The sequence below is a fragment of the Dreissena polymorpha genome, chromosome 11 (genome assembly GCF_020536995.1).
Source record: "Dreissena polymorpha isolate Duluth1 chromosome 11, UMN_Dpol_1.0, whole genome shotgun sequence".
In the NCBI taxonomy this organism is placed as follows: Eukaryota; Metazoa; Mollusca; class Bivalvia; order Myida; family Dreissenidae; genus Dreissena; species Dreissena polymorpha.
In genome coordinates, this window is record NC_068365.1 from 41933958 (window position 1) to 41954099 (window position 20142).

Genomic DNA, 20142 nt, shown 5'->3' on the forward strand with positions numbered 1-20142 from the left:
GATACTTTTATAGGGCGCATATATAAAATTTGTACTGGGGAAATAATAGTTTCATATTCACATAATTTACATATATAAGCTTTACATACACTTAAAGCGTAACATAGTGTTTATCCCAATAATAATGTCCGGCATAAGTGCGAAAGTGAGACTTCTATCACATGTCCGGATGTCGGATTTATTTACCAAGGCATAGTTTGAAAATATAAGTGGTATTGACTTCAAACTTAACGGGTAGATATCATATGGTGCTTTCTGATTCAATATCGTCATTGCGTTTTGCAATAAAAAAGGAAAATAAACCAATTATATATATATAATAAAGTATGCCTTATGTAAAACGTAGTTTGCATTACATTTGAACATCAACAACACAAAGTAATTCAGTGTTTTAGGGCGGAATGTTTCTTCCTTGAGCTATTCCCTTGGCAAGCATCGGGCCATTCCGATGAAGGAACGTGATGGGCCAAACGAAATAGTCTACGTATTGTCCGCGGCATGTATATTTCTTGAAAATGGCCTTGTCAAAAGCTTTTCTATGAGACGGCTGTACGTCTTCTTCTATTACTACCGCTTCTGTCACTGATGTCAATTTGCCATTGGTCATGTCCAACTGGGTCTGATCTTGTGTCCACATACGCGACTTCCATCCCGGACATTCAATAACCATGGCCGGTTGATGAGCATTCATCAGCAGACATAACCGTACGCATTCCAATATATATTTCTGGATCGTGTCGTTGTTAGCTAACGGTGGGTACTCCTTGTAATGTTTTGACAGCTGATTTGAAAATTCCTTAAAATGCAACACATAAATAGGTAGTGTTAAGCAAATCAATCATAAATTATGTGTTCGTCATTTGCTTTCGATGTATATAAGTGTAGTAAGTACGTCTGAAAAAAAAAGAAAAAACTCGAGATTTGGAAGAAATAGAGAAATACAAACATACTCGTGTAGCTGATTGATAGACTCTTTTTGTCATATTCAATTAAATGAGTTTACCCGTTTCCTGTCGGCAATCTAATCGAGAAACTTCTTTTTTCGTGAATCTCTTAAACTCTTCTCAGTCACAGTATCATTCTAAATGATATAACAAGTACATTTCAAGCAGACTCATGTAAATCGGGTATATTGTTTGAATACAAATGTATTATTTTTGACTTGTTGTATATATATCCAAACATCATATATTTAAAGGAATATATAAGAAAAAATATAACAAGTATATTTTTATATTCATCGAATAAGATGGCATTAATACAATTTGTGCATGCAGTTCTGCAAAAGTACGAACTAAATTACGCTTATTCATTTGGTTGTACGTGTATGTAGTGGGTTACTGCCTTCTCTCCGTCAGAATTTGTTAACTATATTATTCGTGTTGTACTTGAGTATTTATTTACCTCGATCAGAAAGTGCTTTAGAACGTAGTTCCAAGACTCTGTGAGTTCCTTTTTGCAAAATGCATAGGCTTCCTGGTAGATACAAATTTAAACCATGTGTAAGGTAATAACAATTTAGTGCAATCAACAAACAGTTCAAGCATATATTATCCAACATAACATTACAAATGCATTTGTGTATAACGTGCTTACATTAAATTGCCTAAGTGCATTGAAAGTATACTATATGTGTTACAGATCAGTACTAATGCGATTCTTACTATATGAAATACTTACTAAAGTACACCAGTGCTGGTTTCTTGTTAAGGCCTTTTAAAAATATATCATTAATTTAAAAATGTACATTATAATTTTCTACATGTATCAGAGCATAACTGTATTTATTGTATTGCTATTCAAAAGAAGCAACATAGCTCATTCAAATGAGTCGTACTGTCAACGCTTCTAGAGTCAAGAAGATCTAATCGATCGAATCGAACTCTGTTTTAAAACTAAATGTTTTCAAATGCTTAGAAGTTCTTAATTTTCAGTAAAATATTCATACAATGTGGACTCGTTATAAATATCAGAGAATCTTGTAAAGAAAACAAAAACATAGTATTTAATGAACAAAATGTTCAATAAAAACACTGTCTGAAGTTTAAAAGCAAATTATGTGAATATGAGACTTCAAAGCAACATGACAAGTCTATATTAATGTGTGCCTTTGGGTTCACTTTTTTCAATGATGTATACATATGCGCGATTGTATTTGAATGAAAAGCGAGTTATTGTTAATGCATTATTATAATTATTACAATTTTAAACAATCCTTACTATCAACTCACTGGTATTTCCTGCATTTAACAAGCTATGATCCCCTATAAACCTATTGCACGTGCTCGGTGTCATTTTCGATATAATTTAAGTAATGTAAGTAAAGGACCCTGTTAAATCGCGCCTCGTATACATTTAAAGAAGTAATCAGCGCAAACACATCTGCGCGTTTTTCAACCTTAGCTAGATCTTATACATCTTTTGTCCCTAAATGCGTTGAACATTCATAAATCCTTATTAATGTGCGCCCAAACAACTCTAAAGGTTTCTTACATAGATAAATTCGCATTAAATAACTAACTAAAAACTATTAACCTGCGCCCATTAAACATTATCACATGTTAATACTGTCGTAATTGCATGATAGCAAATATGGACCTCATCAATCTACTTTAGGAGGTCGTCTGGCATTTACCAATCCATGGTAAGTCTATAATATGGGTGTTAAATGGTCTGTACCATATTAAAACATAATTTCCAATATGTCACGCCATCGTTTTGTTATTATCGCACAACAATATTAATTGTAAACGCATTTACAAAAAGAAATAATGAATACATTTAACTAAACTTTGAAACATAATTTTTGACATAAAGTGATAAACGTACGGTGGCATAGAGGTGGCATTTACTCCTCTTTTTAAAATTGCACTCCGCTTTTTTGTATCTCGTGGCATCGACTTAGTAACTCGAGGCCACGACTTACTAACTCTTGGCCGATAGAAAAAAGAGGAGTGTAAAACTAAATGAAAGAGGAGTGTAATTAAAAAAAGAGGGTGCATTAAACAAAGGAGAAGATAATTTAAGCTATCTCGAAGGAACGAGTTAGGCAGCCAATCAAATTTTGAGTAGCATGTGCAAATATTCTGTATGCATATAAATAGCTGACCGAAGCGGGCTTTTACTGTGATGATTACTTCCCTTTGTATAAAGATCACCATGGGCGACCATATGGAACTGGATGAATTGACATAACAAATTATTTGATTGGCTGACTAACTCGAGTTAATAAGTCAAGGCCACGAGAAAGAAAATAGAGGAGTGCAATTTAACAAATGACGAGTGAATGTCACCGCCATGCCACCGTATGAACGGGATTAAAGTTATTAGTTGAAAATGAATTATGAACATTTGACGATATATAAGATAATTACTTATTACCATGATGATATCTAAGAGAAAGGTCACTCCCTGCTTTTCCGTATATTGTTGCTCCAGGGCAGATAAATCATCCGTCCACTCGTTGTCAAAGAGTTCGGTGAGAAGCTCTGCAATTCTGGTCTGTCTGAACTTGTCGCTGAGGTCGGCAATATTGGGATTGTTGTCCCTCAGTCTGGACGACAACAGGTTTGACAATCTTTAATAACTAAAGTCCTGTATATTACGTACCGGTTTAAATAGTTTAGAACTGTAATTGTTTCACTTCTTTATATTATAAGACTTTGTTGTAAAGGTGTAAAGGTATTGAGGCAATTTATCAGCTGTATGTTTTATCTACTAGTGTATTTCAATAATATTGATATGACGATTAAGCTACTTTGTGGTATAAATATTGTTACGTACCTCTGCTTTGAGGTAATACCGTTTTAAATACTTGATAACTTATAGCTTTCAAATAGCTGTTAATATAGTGTTACGCTTGTTCCATCCGTTTTGAAATATGACACAAGCCGAAAATAAACGTCCAAACAATAATTTATTCGGGAGTGGAAGGGACAAGCCTATTTTAGTGGCACGAAATCAAACAGCGAAGGAGTAGCAATCCTCATTAACGATACACTGCCAGTAAAAAAATTAAATTACAAAGAAATTATACCGGGTCGTCTTCAAGCCTTAACACTAGAAATTAATGAACAAAGTCTTACGATTATTAATATTTATGTGCCTAACAAGGACGACACCCTTCTTTTCAAAACTCTAGCTAAATTCTTACAAGATACCAACGAAAATATTTTAATCGGGGGTGACTTTAATACTGTTTTAGACACTAATTTAGACAAGAAAAACGGCCGAGCCGATACACATAAACATTGTCGAGATAACTTAAATAAAATTATAGACGAAAATAATTTAATCGATGTTTGGAGAATGCATAATCCTAATAAATGTCAATTTACATGGCACTCTAACGGTAAACTGCCAATTTTCAGCAGACTTGACTTTTTTCTTATCACAGATACATTATGCAATATAACAAAAAGTTGTATTATTCAAACAGGATATAAAACAGATCATTCATGTGTTATATTAAAAATGAATTTCTTATCACAAAAACGGGGACCTGGTTATTTTAAAATAAACAACAGCCTTCTGTTAAATACCGAATATAAATCACTAATTAAAAAAACATCGCAAGAAGTTTTAAACAACAATAAACACTCAAACGCAAACACTCAATGGGAATTGGTAAAAGGAAATATTAGAAATGTAACTATAAAATTTGCTAGTCAAAAGAAAAAAGAAGACAATCAACAAGAAAAAGAACTAATTCAAGAAATAGAAGCTCTTGAACAAAACTTGATACGTAAGGATATTATAGACACAAAAGAATTATCAAATAAAAAAATGTTATTGGATAATTTAAGAGACAAAAAAATCAACGGTATATTACAGCGATCAAAAGCTATATACGTTGAAAGTAATGAAAAAAAACAGTGTTTTTTTCGCAAACCTAGAAAAAAGACACGCAGAGAAAAAAACTATTAAATGTATAAAAGTGAATGATAAATTTATAACAAATCAAAATGAAATATTAACAGAAGAAGTGAAATTCTATCAATCCATTTATCAAAAACAGTATGATAAAACATCAAATATTGATTTCTTTAACACACCGATAAACCGCCTTAGTGAAAACAATTAAAATATGTGCGAAGGTATCCTAACCGAAGAAGAATGTTATAATGCCTTAAAAGAAATGAAAAATGACAAGAGCCCGGGCTCAGATGGACTAACGGTAGAATTTTATAAAACATTTTGGGATGGCATTAAAAAAACTTTCATCGAATCAATAAACTATTCATTTATACACGGACATCTAACTGACTTTCAAAAACAAAGCATTATATCACTAATCCCTAAACCTAACAAGGATACCACTATTTTAACAAATTGGCGACCAATATCATTACTTAATGTAGACTACAAAATAGCTACAAAAGCCATCGCTAATAGAATTAACAAAACGATATCCTCAATAATAGCACCTTCACAAACAGGTTTCATAAAAGGGAGATATATTGGGGAGAATGCCAGACTAATTTTCGAAATAATCGAATACCTTGAAAACAAACAAATACCCGGTCTTTTATTTTTTTCAGATTTTGAAAAGGCATATGATACTTTAAATCATGAATTTAAGTGTTTACAGCATTTTAATTTCGGCGATGATCTTATCCGTTGGGTAAAGCTGTTTTATCATGATATAAGTAGTATTATTATGAACAATGGATACATGTCGGAAAGTTTTAAGATAAAAAATGGCGTTAGGCAAGGTTGCCCTCTCTCATCGTCCCTGTTTGTAATATGTATCGAAATAATGTCTAATTATATTGAAAAAGACCAGAACATTAGGGGTATTGTTGTAAATAATATAGAAATAAAACAGTCGCTCTTCGCAGACGACGCAACCTTTTTCAACAACGGTGAACAAAACTCTTTTGAAAATTTGGTCAATGTAATAACACAATTTGGGAAAACATCTGGATTAAAACTTAACAATTCAAAATCAACAGTTTTAAGAGTAGGGCTTTTCAAGAATACTACAATCTGTGTTTGCAATGATCACAAATTTATTTGGACATCAGAATCTGCAAACACCCTTGGGTTATCCTTTTATAATTGTAAAATAAATGTCCATGAACTTAGAACCAAAATTATGTGCATTCAGTAATTGTCTTAAACAATGGCACCACAGAAAATTGACCTTACTAGGGAAAATTACAGTAATGAAAACATTCGCCCTACCAAAATTAGTATATACATTCACTGTATTACCAAACCCTCCTAAACACACCATACAAAAAATAACTAAGGAAATTTTTAACTTCTTATGGGATGGTAAACCCGACAAAATAAAACGCAGCAAAATAATAATGAATTATACAAATGGAGGCCTTAAATTAACAGACATTGAAATGTTCCTAAATTCTATAAAGGGGTCATGGGTTAAACGACTGCTTACAGAAAATAATAGTATGTGGAAGTGTATATATGATACAATCCTACAGAAATACGGAGGAGAATTACTATTTGAATCAAATTTACAATCTAAAGATATTAAACGTATATGTAAATACAACGAATTTTTAAAAAACATAATTCAAGGATGGAATACATGTAAAAATTGCTATAAACACAACTTCGGCAAACATATTATATGGAATAATAGTAAAATACAAATTGAAAATAAAATTTTGTACTGGAAAGATTGGCACGACAAAGGAATCGTATTTGTCGACCAGTTAATTGACCTTCGCGTGAAGAAATTGTATAGCTTTACTGACTTCAAATATATCTTTAATGCATCAGACAATGACTTTCTTAAATACAATAGTCTTATAAATAACATACCAAAAGACATATTGGAACTTGTAGACGAGCGTTTTCTAACAGGATCAAGGAAAAAATCATTACTAGATATAATCAAAACTTCGTACCAACCAAATAAATTTGTATACAATCTTCAGCTATCTGAAATAAAAAATACAAATTCGAATGCGGAAAATAGATGGCAAAATATTTTTCAAAATAAAGAGTTAAATTGGGCAAAGATATACACGCTAGTGTTCAAAACTTGTACGGACACAAATTTAAGATGCTTCCAATATAAATATATTATGCGTTTAACAGCTACAAATACATACCTCTTCCGGTGCAAACTTACGAACTCTAACTTATGTGATCTGTGCAATGAATACGATGAAGATATTGAACACTTGTTTTGGAAATGCCGGGTAGCACAACATTTATGGAACAGTTTAGCGGACTACATGTATGATATAGGAATTTTATTATATTTTAACTACGAATTAATTTGTTTTGGACAGATTGAATATAATAAAAACATGCAAACAATTAATTTCATCATTTTTTTAATGAAATATTATATATTAAAATTAAAAACAATGCACCAACCATATGATTTCAACAATTTCCTTACATTCCTAAAATTACGCTTTGATATAGAACAAGAAATAGCCCCAAAAAACGATAATCTTGAACAATTTAATACAATTTATCAGAGATTACTTGACGGTCAGTTTTGAGCTTCCAGCTTCTCATTTTTTATATTTCTTTCTTACATTTTACTTTCTTTTGTTTACTCTTCATATTGCAAAAAGACATAAATAATAACCTATGGTTAAACCACAATTATCACTATTGTTCCATGCGGAGTGGGTATATTTTGAAGAAAAAATATTTTAAAAAAGCAACATTCTATTGTACGTGCATATGCACCCATAACTGTATTGTTATCTTCTTGAAGGAAAAAATGTTTGCAATGTATGTACATGTATAATGTTTGCTTTTTTTAGTTATATTAAATAAAATAAAAAAATTATTCGTGCGAAGACAATAATCGCAATAAACAACACGTTAGAGAGCAACACAATGAAAGTGATTCCTAACCGCCAGCTTCCTGGTAATTATACTAGGGTAGTATTAACTAAGTTAATGGCGTGTGACGCACACTCAGTGCGTTCGTTCACTTTTCATTAATAATACAATAAAAGTGTTAAACATGCTTCCAAAATCAGTGTTACTTAATGTAAACCATCTTTATACCACTGTATTATTACTATAGAACTTATGTGTTAACGACTAAAAGGTATTTACTTCGAAAAATGAATGATTCTCTCTAGACAAAAATTACGTCTATTCTAGATCTTGACTTAAGCTCAACTGTCTACTGTTTTGACTTATTGTTTAATACTGATGACCAAAATTGGTCAGTGACCACGATTCTGGGCAATGACCAAGATTCTGGGCAATGACCAAGATTCTGGCCATTAATGACCCGAATTCTGGGCACCAGAGACCAACACTGGTCAGTCACGTGACTGACCAAAAATAATTACCAAAAAATTGGAACGTTTCATGACGTCGTTTACAAAACGTCATAACAATAAGACATATTGGCGCCTTATATAGAAAAACAATGCAAATAACAAAGAATTAAACATGGATTTACTTTGCTGTGACACATTTGGAAGTAAGGTGGAAGTAACGTACCCTGGATAGTATATATATATATATATATATATATATATATATATATATATATATATATATATATATATATATATATATATATATATATATATATATATATATATATATATATATATATTAATATTTTAAGGAGCCCAATATATTGAAATAAATATATAAAATCATCTTTAATGAGAAAAAAATTGAAAAAGAGCCATGAAAAAAAATCCCCACCTTCTGATATTGGAATCATAACAAGGTCATTAACTAGACTTTATTATAGACCTGTCTTCGCGGGCCGCAAAAATGTCAAAAATAGCTGTAATCAAAAGCATCCCATGAACCTCCTATGGGCAATTGGGCAACCTTAAAAAAAAGTTAACTTCAACAAATCTGTCCAGCCGTTAACTCACAGTCGGTCGAAAACCGAGCAATATTTTCAGTCCGTTTGTCAACCCGAAAAAATCTTCTACAGACTTTCAAACAATATTTTTGATTTTTCTCCCCTTAATCAAAAGCTCGCGTCCTATTCATTTAAAACAACGAGGCGTGTCACATAATGCATGCATATGCAACCACGGATACCAAAAAGTTCATTCAAATCGACTTCATTGCGATCAAATTTCGGTGTTTTTTGTTTGTCTCTCTCCGAGAAATATTAACAGACGCCATATGTTTTACATTCGGAAGTACCTTGGATTTGATCCGCATGTATGAACTATTCTGAAACAAGACCGTTGATTGGTCAGTCATACAGGAATTTAACTTGCTTCCGGCTTCATCCTAGTGTTTACCTTTTCCCCATGCTATACGATAGCGTGGGAAATCCATGCCGGGCACAAAACCAAAAATAAACAAATACACGTGTATAACAATAACATTCAACTGGTCTATAATCTATCAAGATTTGTGTGTATTTCTTTGTAATTATATACAATCATATATGTAAATAAGGAACACTGATAAATGTACATTTTTTACTGAAATAAAACATTTTGCATGATCATGTAAGTTTTTTCTTTATTTTTGGCTTTCTCGTAAGAAATATACATTTCACATCTTAAACATGTATTATTATTGCTCTAATACAGATTGAGTCACCTAGATCTTATTAATTTTTTGTGTGTGTTTACTCATCTTTTGTATTCCGATCCTCATATTTGGAGCATATAACATTTATCTTTAAAATGTATTCGAAAAATACGTTTTAAATTTTAAATGTACATTTTCAATAAAAAATTCCATGTCATTTAGCTATAATTTTACATTTTTCTCCGTAAGAACCAATCTATGGTCTAAAAAAGATAAGGTTGCTTTTTTTCTCCAATTACTTCCAAACGTGTTTTATTACCAAAACCAAATGTTTCTGTATCTTTAATTTACAATATGTATGCACAGATATGTAACATGACGTAACATGCCTCACAATTAACCAGTTATATCTTTCTTTGTATTGTTTTATATTTTGAATGATGGGCATTTTGCCTTTTTTCCTAAATATAGCATATCTATCTACATCCACTTAAAAGAAATGCTTTTCATATAGCATATGTAATAACAAACAGTTTGTTCATTCTTATATTGAGAAAAAATATTGCAGCACACTATGTTCTGTTTGAATCATATTTCAGTACATGTCACTTTGTGTTATATAATTATGCGAAAGTTGTTCTTTGTCGATAGAACATGTTTTGTCAAAGATGTACAAAAATCAATTATGTTGCTAAAATCAATTACTAGATTATCACCCCACTTCTTCATATTATCATGCCTTCCATACAATTTTAAGAATTTCTGAAATAAAATTATAATATGATTAGAAAGGCATTTTCACTCAAAATAATTATTTTTCTGATACAATTCCATTACAATTAATACACAATTTAATATCATACACTGTTTTTATGCTACCCTTTTGTATGCCTTTATTTCAGTTTTGAAAAGTAAAAGAAAATATTCCTCACCTCTCACAATTTAAGAAAGAAATGGATGATGATCTAGTAATTTATTATTTAAAGTTTCCTTAATAACTTATAGCATAATTATCTTTTTTAAAAATTTCAAGCTTCAGACAACATTAAAAAAAACAACAATAGTCAGTTGATAAGGTTTTGTTACTTTATATGACATAATTATTATGTTAATTTAAATGAAATTTAAAATGGTGTTTCATTCCCTATATTCCTGTGTGTAGTCTCCAAATGTGTGATACTTCCGAAATATCAGATATCCTTATATGGAACAGCCCTTGTTTATGGAACATTTGGGGCCGTTATGAAGTTCCCCAAGATGAAAATTATGTTTTTCCCCAAATTGGAGAAAACTTTCCCAAGAGAACCAAGCTACCTAGCATATAATATCTTTTAATAGGACCACCCTGACAATAGCCATGCAACAATAACAGGAAAATGGACCTTAATGTTATTGCGACCAGTCTGCCATTTCAAGCGCAGGCTGATCCGGATCCAAACTCTTTGCTTAACATCTTTGGTTTCACTGACTTAATAGCGAACGTTTGGATCCGCATCATTCTGCGCTTTTAAGCACAGGCTTATCTTGATCCAAATTGGTCACAAGCGCCTTATTAAAGGTCCGGTTTTACTGTGATGCTGCTCATATATTTATGTTACTTCAATGTAACTTGACAACAAGTAGCTGTATAGGTTTGATTGTCATGGCCCAAACTCAGTATATAAGTAGCTGTATAGTCCAAATTTATTGTAAGGTGACAGAATATTACTTATTGATTTGGTACTAAAAGATCCGGAACAACCCATACCATATTGAGGGATACCTGACCATGTACGTGACAACCTGGACCACATAATTCAATTCATTAATAAACAACCCAGGCAAAATTTTGTTGAGCATTATCAAACATAACACATTCATAAATGAACAGTCATTGGAAAACAGACCTAAAAGACATTATATTATAACAGTAAAAAGGACAGGTTTTTAATCCACTGTCTTTTTATACCACACAGACAGTGGCAATGCTTGTAAGAACAAACTGTAGTCACTTTCAAAAGAAAGTAGTCAACTATAGACATGTATGAGCTACCCAGCGTATAATATATTTAAAGGGATTGCGACCAGTTTGAATCCAGATCAGCGCGTGACTGAAAAATAAACAGCTCGGATCCCATATTTCGCGAAAGCTGTAAGTCCAGCATACATGTCTGACAAAATTTTATTCGGTCTGACAGATTTTAGTATCTCGTCAGACCGACTGTCTGGTAAAATTCAGGAAAACATCTAATATCTATAAATGGCTTTGCCTGACAGTTTTCTGTTCATCTGACAGATTTTTTAATCTTGTCAGACCGACTGTCTGAGCTTTGGTGAAGTCTGTGATCCTGAGCACACTGCCCCTTCAAGCTGGTCATATTTGCCTGACGGTCCCTTTTCCCATGGCACCGCACAATTAAAGTTTATAGCCCATACAAATGATCCAATTTCAGAAACAATAACATTAATGAATATTATTAATGTTGCCCGATTTGTCTGGTCCGGGTAGTCCACGATTCATGGTTTGAACTTTGAAGCCCTGTACCCAGATTCAACAACCAACATCACGAGTCATGACACCAGACATTTCCTTTTCCTGGAATGCTTTACTTTTTGTATATATTTTCCAAATGTGATTCAGGGTGCATATTATTAACTCCAGGGGCGTAGCTGCTATTAGGCACAGCTGGCCCGGGCCTACAACTTTTTGAAACATGAAAACAATAAAAATGCTTCAACTTCGAAAAACGCATAAAAATGTTGACCCTGATTTGGTTGAACAAAAACTAAATTTAGTTCTCTGACATTGAGATAAAACAGTAAAATATCAAAGAAAAACTGGCCAAAGTCTTATATTTTCTTATCTTTTTACTTGTCTATATATGCTTTTAATCTCACCATTGGCGTTATAAGATTTTAAACATTTCTGGGGAAAACCCCCCGTTTTCATGTTTCATATCCGGGCCTACAGCTAAAAAAATGCTAGCTACGCCCCTGAACTCTACTCAGTACTGAAAGCATGTCCAACAATACATAAATCTAGTTTTCAAAGGCGAAACGCAAGTAAGTTGGTCTTTGTTGAAGACGAAAGCAATGCACCGTACTTGTACATGTCTAATTTTAAGTCTGAATTCATCGTATCAAGCTTTTATCACACCGTTATAAAATATCTAAACTCCACCAACACTTACCAAGTCATATATTTACTCATTTTCGTCAATATCAATATTTGAAACGCATACATCAAACATCAAATTTTGAACAGTTCAAACTTGTTTACATGGGGTCATATTGCGGGACGACTGTTTCCCCAACTTACCATATAAAGTGCAGCGAACAACGGTACCAGTCAGGTAAACGTCTTGGCCAATGAAAACATTCGTTGTATTCACGGTTCTGTCAGCAGCTGAATGGCGTCTGTTAATATTTCTCGGAGAGAGACAAACAAAAAACACCGAAATTTGATCGCAATGAAGTCGATTTGAATGAACTTTTTGGTATCCGTGGTTGCTTACGCATGCATTATGTGACACGCCTCGTTGTTTTAAATGAATAGGACGCGAGCTATCGATTAAGGAGAGAAAAATCAAAAATATTGTTTGAAAGTCTGTAGAATATTTATTCGGGTTGACCAACGGACTGGAAATATTGCTCGGTATTCGACCGACTGTGAGTTAACGGCTGGACAGATTTTTTTTAAGTTAATTTTTTTTAAAGGTTGTCCAATTGCCCATAGGAGGATCAAGGGATGCTTTGGATATAAGCTATTTTTGACATTTTTGCGGCCCGCGAAGACAGGTCTATAATTAAGTCTAGTTAATGACCTTGTAATGATTACAATATCAGAGGGTGGGGATTTTTTTCATGGCTCTTTGTCAATTTTTTTCTGATTAAACATGATTTTATATATTTATTTTAATATATTGGGCTCCTAAAAAAATATTTAAAAACAAATATATAGTTACTATTGAGCAAACATTACTTCCACCTGTGCTATCAAACTGTCAAAGTGACTTTCAGGAAAGGGAATTTCCCAGAATTCAATAAAACAAATGGCTACCAAAATTACAAGGTGCCACTTGAAGTAAATAGGTAAATAGGTAAGCTGGCAGAAATTGTAAAATATTGGAATGTACTACAAAGAAACGAAATTCTATAACATGGATGGCTAACAACTAGATGAAAGTTCTGGTGATGTTTAAATTATATACATTCACTTGAGAAAATATGCCAATTGATTTATATAGTCACATAATGCCACCAGTACGAACAACTTCACAGTCCATGAGAAAAGGTAAGTGTTACTGTCACACCTGGGGTTGACCAATATATACATTTTCTTCAAAATTGCAGTAAAAACAAACACGTAGCTATATATTTATGTCGACTGGGTGATGCGACACTGATAACTATCATCCGCATGAGATCCCTTATTTGAGGCAGATGAACAATCGCCAAACAATGATCAATAGACAAGTTTTCGTCTTTAACTAAGTTTGTAATTATAGGTTATATCACCAGTTTCCTAAATACCGGGCATCCACAGTTAAAACGACATTAATGTGCACAGTCTAGAATATCAAAACACGTCATGTGTATTCTTTACAGACATGCAGCTTTAAGTTAAGGGTGATTTAAATATTGATTTATGAATGGTAAGATTGTGTAATATATATATTCATTGATTCTGTAACAACAATTGTTTATATTAATCTTTAATTTACTAATGTACTTAAGGTCTTAATATAAATAACCTTAATAAATGTGGTAATGTGGTGTCATTCTTTAATGACGTTTCGCACCCTTGGTTATGACTAATACACACAAATGGCAAGTGCACATTTAAATATGTTTTGACCATAAAAAATAAATCATAACAAACAACACATGACATAAGTATTTTTTATATAACCGATAAATAATTTACTTGTTTAAAGCATCATATTTTTCACTTTCAAACAATTTTATTTTTGACTCGGCTTTTACCAGCAGTTCTTTCAGTTGTTCAACCTGTCCCTCGGTTTTGTCACTGCTTTTCTTTGTAAGAGTGGATGTTCCTTCGCTGTCATCATTCATCGTAGTCCTTTGAGAGCAACAACATTTAGTACTTAGCACCAATTTTCAAATATGTCTATACATATCCATCTATCTATCTATTAATCTATCTATCTATTTCGATCGATCGATAGGTAGATAGGTACATAGATAGAAAGATAGATAGATGGATGGATGGATGGATGGATGGATGGATAGATTGTATTTTTTTAATTATATTATCCGAATCATATTCTTCATCAAAACAATTCATGAATTAGAAAAATTATTAAGAATCGAAAAACGGCACTTTTCTGGCCGCCTTTTAGAAACGATGCGGTTTTATAATTATTTCGCATGTTTACCGCGTTACAATGGCGCATGTGATCGTACTATTTTGTTTTCAAAATTTGGTCGTAGCCTTCGTTCAAATTCACATTGGACATACTTAGTTCTAACGTCTGGACGAACGATGCAACAACGAGCATAATGCCACTGGGTTAAAGCCATATTCAACGATGGGTCAATGGAACGAATTTCGTTGGGTCAACGTATTGACCAACGTTAGCAGGATGTATGTGATTGGTGATATTTGAAACTAAGTAAATACGAGTTTTCTGCTTACTTTTTCCAATTGTTCGTAGTTAAATATTGCATTACTAATCAAAGTGACATCAACTGTTTTGATCATGAGTTAAATGTTCATGTGACAAAAGTGTATAAAACATTTTTAAAAAGCTATTTATAGCATAGCTATTTACTTACTTATAGTCAAATGAGACAATTATTATATAAATTACAATAATATCTCGAAACTGATTTAAAAAAAGTAACTGCAATGCTTCTTCAGACAGAAGAGCCTTCGACAACATTTACGCGGCCCTTTAGAACACATGTCTGTAATAAAGTATAACCCACGTAAACTTGTACATCACAAAATACACGTAATATGTTCACATGCAACATAATTAGATACTGGATTTCTTGGATCCTTATAATTCGCCCATCATTTAACATTGTCCTTAAGCATGGTTATGACAAACGGAGAGAGTCATGGACACACAAAACAACACTTTTTGTTTCCATCTAGCGAAAACTATAGGAGGTTTTGGCGTGACGTCACAAGAGGGGTTTTCCGTTACTAAAAATAGATTTGCCGTCAATAGCACTGGTTACAGTAACGTAAATGATGAACAAAGGGCTCTTGTTTAGTCAATAAATCATTACAAAAAATCCGAAATAAACACGAAAACACCAAAATAATAGTACAAATATATCATATTTAGTACCTAGAAATGTTTATTCATAAATATAATTTCCTCTTTATAAAAGTACGAATTAGTTATTAGCATCAGAGTAAAGATGGTCGGAACACTAAAAACTGATAAAACAAAACTATAAATTAGCCGTATTCTTTCTTAAAGTAAGACTTTAATAAATGATATCTCAGAAAATAAAACATATAATAATTGGATAATAATTATAAGTGGTGTGGATTTGATAGTGTTATGTTTCATCAGCGATCGAAATTTAGAGCAACTCGAGGTGCATTGAATCAATTATAAAACAACGCCCGAAAAAGCGCAATACATTATTTTAAAAAATATGCAGTTTTAATTTTTTTTTACATTGAATTAATTTTCGTTTCATTTACATTGAATGAAAATATAAATAAATTAAAGCATAGAAATGGAAAAAAAACTTGCATATTTTGCAAATTGAACTGTCTTTTGCATGTACATGGATATTGAGTTATCTGTACTAGTGATAATGAGTGATAAAAATCTAGCATTTTATGATACCATAAATCTATACATTTTTAGGCAAGTATTTGATATACCTATTGTGATCAACCGTGATTGCTTGTTTTTATGATGATGTTTTTATTTATGATGATAAAACTGCAGTGACGATTTTACTCGTACTGGCGAAGGTTACATTTGCCGGTACCCGTCATACACGTTAATTGTGTAGCAGTAAATGTGTACACTGTTTTAAATTTATAGTTATTTAACACTTCATTATAATGTTTTAACTGGCTAATATATTCTATGTAGTCCCTGTTAATCCATTTCGGACAAATGTATATTTTTAAAATATATTAACATATTTTATCAAAGCAACTGTCAAGTATTTGGCTTGAACATTGGGCTTAAGTATCTGCTCAATATAACATAACAAAATATAACTTTGTCTGCTCAATATACCAATTAAAGAGATGACATGAAGATATCATAAATTGTGTTTAATGACCAGCCACATGTGGTTTATTCAGGGACATATACAAGTATAGTTCCCTTGATTTATGACACCCTGTTTTCTTAGTAATTGTCTGGACAGTATCCGATCATATCGAGATAAACGTTTGTGATGAACAAGGGGCAATTAAACACTGGCTTGAAAATTCTTAAACAAAGAGTGTCAAAATTAGTGTGAACAATTATTTAAAAAACAATTACATTTATCAAGAGGATTTATTTAATATGTAACAAGGTAAGTTTTAACAGAGACCTATACATGCGTTTGTATAGGGCCCTGGTTTGAACAGGCATATAAAGGTTTAAGTCATTTACTTTATGTTGATTACATGAAATAAATATATGTGGTAATTGTCTTCGTCCTTATTTGTGTTCGTTCATTGAATTCAATTTAATTTGAAAGAATTTCCATTTCTGAGTATTGTTTTGTTAATAATGGTCGCGAAGTAGATTGTTATGGTAACCTTATCACGGTATATATGCGGTTCATCAAATGCATACAATAGCGGAATGGCCGCAGTGTTGACGACCAAAATTAGAGCGTGTGCAAACATGACGTCATTATCGGAATCCCCAAATCCTCCTATATATAGCTCTTAGCTTTATATCATAGTATCAAGTATTCGACTAAGCTTTTTAAATATTGTTTTACACATGAGGTTTTATTTATAAGTCTAAAATGCATTATTATATGTTAATTGTATTGTATCGTGTGCATGTAATATTGTATAGAATACCAATACACGTAACAAACTAACTCATTTTTATTTGGATTCATTTATTATTTGGTCGAAGATCTAGCGAGAAGTATCGGTAAAAAACCAATTTTACATACGCACATGATGAACAGTTTTGTGTTTGTGAGATAAGTTACATATTATTATTCTCAACTACATGTGTTCATATATAAACATTCTCGAACAGGAACACAAGTTTGAAACCTGTCGAAGTCTAGGAACTTGGCAGCAATTAGTAAGAGGCTTAATGTGTAACAATTAGGCTATTATAAGACCAGTTATTACCATTCTATACGTCTACAGACGTATAGGTCTCTTCTTGAAAGGTATTTTTTATCATACCACCGCATTGATATCTGCCTGATATAACGTTGCCTGATATATATTTTTTATATCATGGTCAACAGGAAGTTCTTATATCAGTCAATGTTTGGAGTTACGTGGGATTTGCAATAAAGTCAACAATTTCTATCAACATTAATCAGGTTCAACAAAACAAACAGTTTGATACCAAGAACGCATACATTTTATTCTAGTTTTAAGTCATAAATCACAAAAACGTTTATTTTTTTTAAATAACCACTGCCCGCACTACAAAGTTAAATGACGTCATCAATGGGACAATAAGTCTTAAATATCGATATAGTCATTGCACTCGCAAGTATTGCACAGAAAGTCAAGGCAAATGATAACTGTATGCTATCCTCAACGTTTTAACAAACGATTTAACACGCTTATGGCAATATGGACACCATCATCAAAATGTCAATTTCAATACACATCTCCAAAATGGCGTCTCCAAACTACTCGGTGAAGTGTGTTCTTCGATTAATTTTGTCGCTGCAGTCCAATCCTGATCTCCAAGTCAAGACGTTTATAATTATAGCGGGTGTACTCTTCTCATTCGTAGTGCAAACAACTTTTTTTCTCTATACGATGTTTAAAATTAGCGATTATTCGTGTCGTCTTTTCGAACGCCGTTGCTACATTTATGTCAACGTGTAAAAGCCGGATCAGCAAAATCAGCGGGGATCCGTACATTTTAAATATAAAAAATGGATTGTTTTGCAGATTTTTAGAAACATGTGGTATGATAAACAGAAAAACAGGTTACTGTCCCGTCGTTTTGTCATATATCAGGCTCGGCACGAATAAAATAACGGCCCGGCATGCCTCGCCGTTATATTATTCTAAGCCTTGCCTTATATATTACAAAACGATGGGACATTCACCTGTTATTCTCTATATCTTATAAATTAATGTATTAATAATTAATTTACTTAATCGGTATTGGCTATAGTATAAATGCATATATAAATAATTGTGTTTACATAACGTAACAAAACTAATCCAAAGACATACAGGAAATGTGTTTCCAAATAGACATAAGGTTTAAGTACACAGTGAACAACACGTTAGTATCTAAGTAATATACAACGTTCTTTTCATATAATGTTTTTAAAACGTGTACAAACACTGCTATGAGCTCCGCTAAATATATAAAGTCAAATGTTACCTCTATAATGGACGATTGCAAACAAGTCTAATAACTTAAAACCATGTAAATTTAAGAAACTCAAGTTGTTTTTCAGTTCACATAAAATGGCATAATAGTGGTTAAGATCCTATGTATTGGTGCATATTTGTTTAATGACTATAACTACCAAAACAACGCCAACCAGACGGATGTTCTTGCCTATAAGCCAAATGATTATTGAGCGTCAAGTAATGAATACACCCATTCAATAGAAAGTAGTTGCAATCGATCATTGACACCGTTTTATCGGCATAGTATATAATCTCAAGATAATGGTGAATATTTGTTATCAGTCTTGGTTTCATATTAAACATTTTCGTTACTCATTACAACAAAGTAAATAAAAAAAATGATATGTACATAAGATTAAGCATTTCGGGAAACATCTGATCTTACGCATGTTGTAAAATAAATTATTGCATAAGCGTTTCAAACGACCAAATGGTAAACATGCCGTTTTAAATGTTATACCAACCTTAATTATGTTGCAATAAACGAGTTTCAGTTTATGCACGCTTTTCTTTGTTTATTTCTGGCATTGAATGTCTGATAGAGGAAACGAGTATTGCTTATAAGACTATTAAGCTGGAACGTACACAACCAATTATTAAAGCTAAAATCAAAAAGAAATATATTATTTATAAATTTATTGTTGTATTTAAGAGCTTTGAAGGTGTCTGGACCGCGTGTGTTTTTTAAATTATCTCTTTACCGTGTTTTAACCTCAAGACATAATCTTAGCCGTTTAAAAGGCGAGTTAAAGTCGGGGTTTTCTTAGTGATGTCATTTCATGAAGTGTGTCTTGTAATTTATTGAACATACACACGGTCACTTGCCTCATGTCTAACATAGCAGATGGTGTATTTATCCCATTTTAAACGCGACATTGACTGTATAACACCTTATGGAATATACTAGCCTGTATTCAACCTTGTAGGATATACCTGTCGCGTGCACGGACTACTTTTTACTTTACCACTGAATGATTTTTAAGAAATAAAGTCGTTAAAAACTTAAGCTACAAAATTATACGACCTTCAACCTTAAAATCTAGTCATATGACATAATTTTTCGCCATCCGTATAATGAATCAGCTGATTAATGGCGTCATAAAATGACATATTTATTGCGT

At 32.3% G+C, this 20142-nt stretch overlaps 1 protein-coding gene across 1 annotated transcript; it reads right to left on the reverse strand.

Annotated features, from left to right (window-relative positions):
- Nucleotides 1–1002: 1002 nt before the first annotated feature.
- On the reverse strand, nucleotides 1003–14520 carry LOC127849786 (uncharacterized). The gene is made up of 6 exons (XM_052382537.1): nucleotides 14431–14520; nucleotides 11228–11247; nucleotides 3382–3577; nucleotides 1681–1713; nucleotides 1405–1476; nucleotides 1003–1081 (listed from the first exon to the last, which is right to left on the reverse strand). Exons 1-6 carry the CDS (start codon nucleotides 14518–14520, stop codon nucleotides 1022–1024), a joined length of 471 nt encoding a protein of 156 aa, XP_052238497.1. The 3' UTR covers nucleotides 1003–1021.
- Nucleotides 14521–20142: the final 5622 nt, after the last annotated feature.

What these genes read in the sequence shown, in the direction of transcription:
- LOC127849786 (XM_052382537.1), bottom strand. Translation starts at nt 14,520, where the DNA reads ATGAATGATGACAGCGAAGGAACATCCACTCTTACAAAGAAAAGCAGT. An exon ending in AACAACTGAAAGAACTGCTG is followed by an intron (nt 11,248 to 14,430) that starts GTAAAAGCCGAG and finishes TATGTGGTCCAG; the next exon opens with GTTGTCACGTACATGGTCAG. An exon ending in GTTGTCACGTACATGGTCAG is followed by an intron (nt 3,578 to 11,227) that starts GTATCCCTCAAT and finishes TAGTTATTAAAG; the next exon opens with ATTGTCAAACCTGTTGTCGT.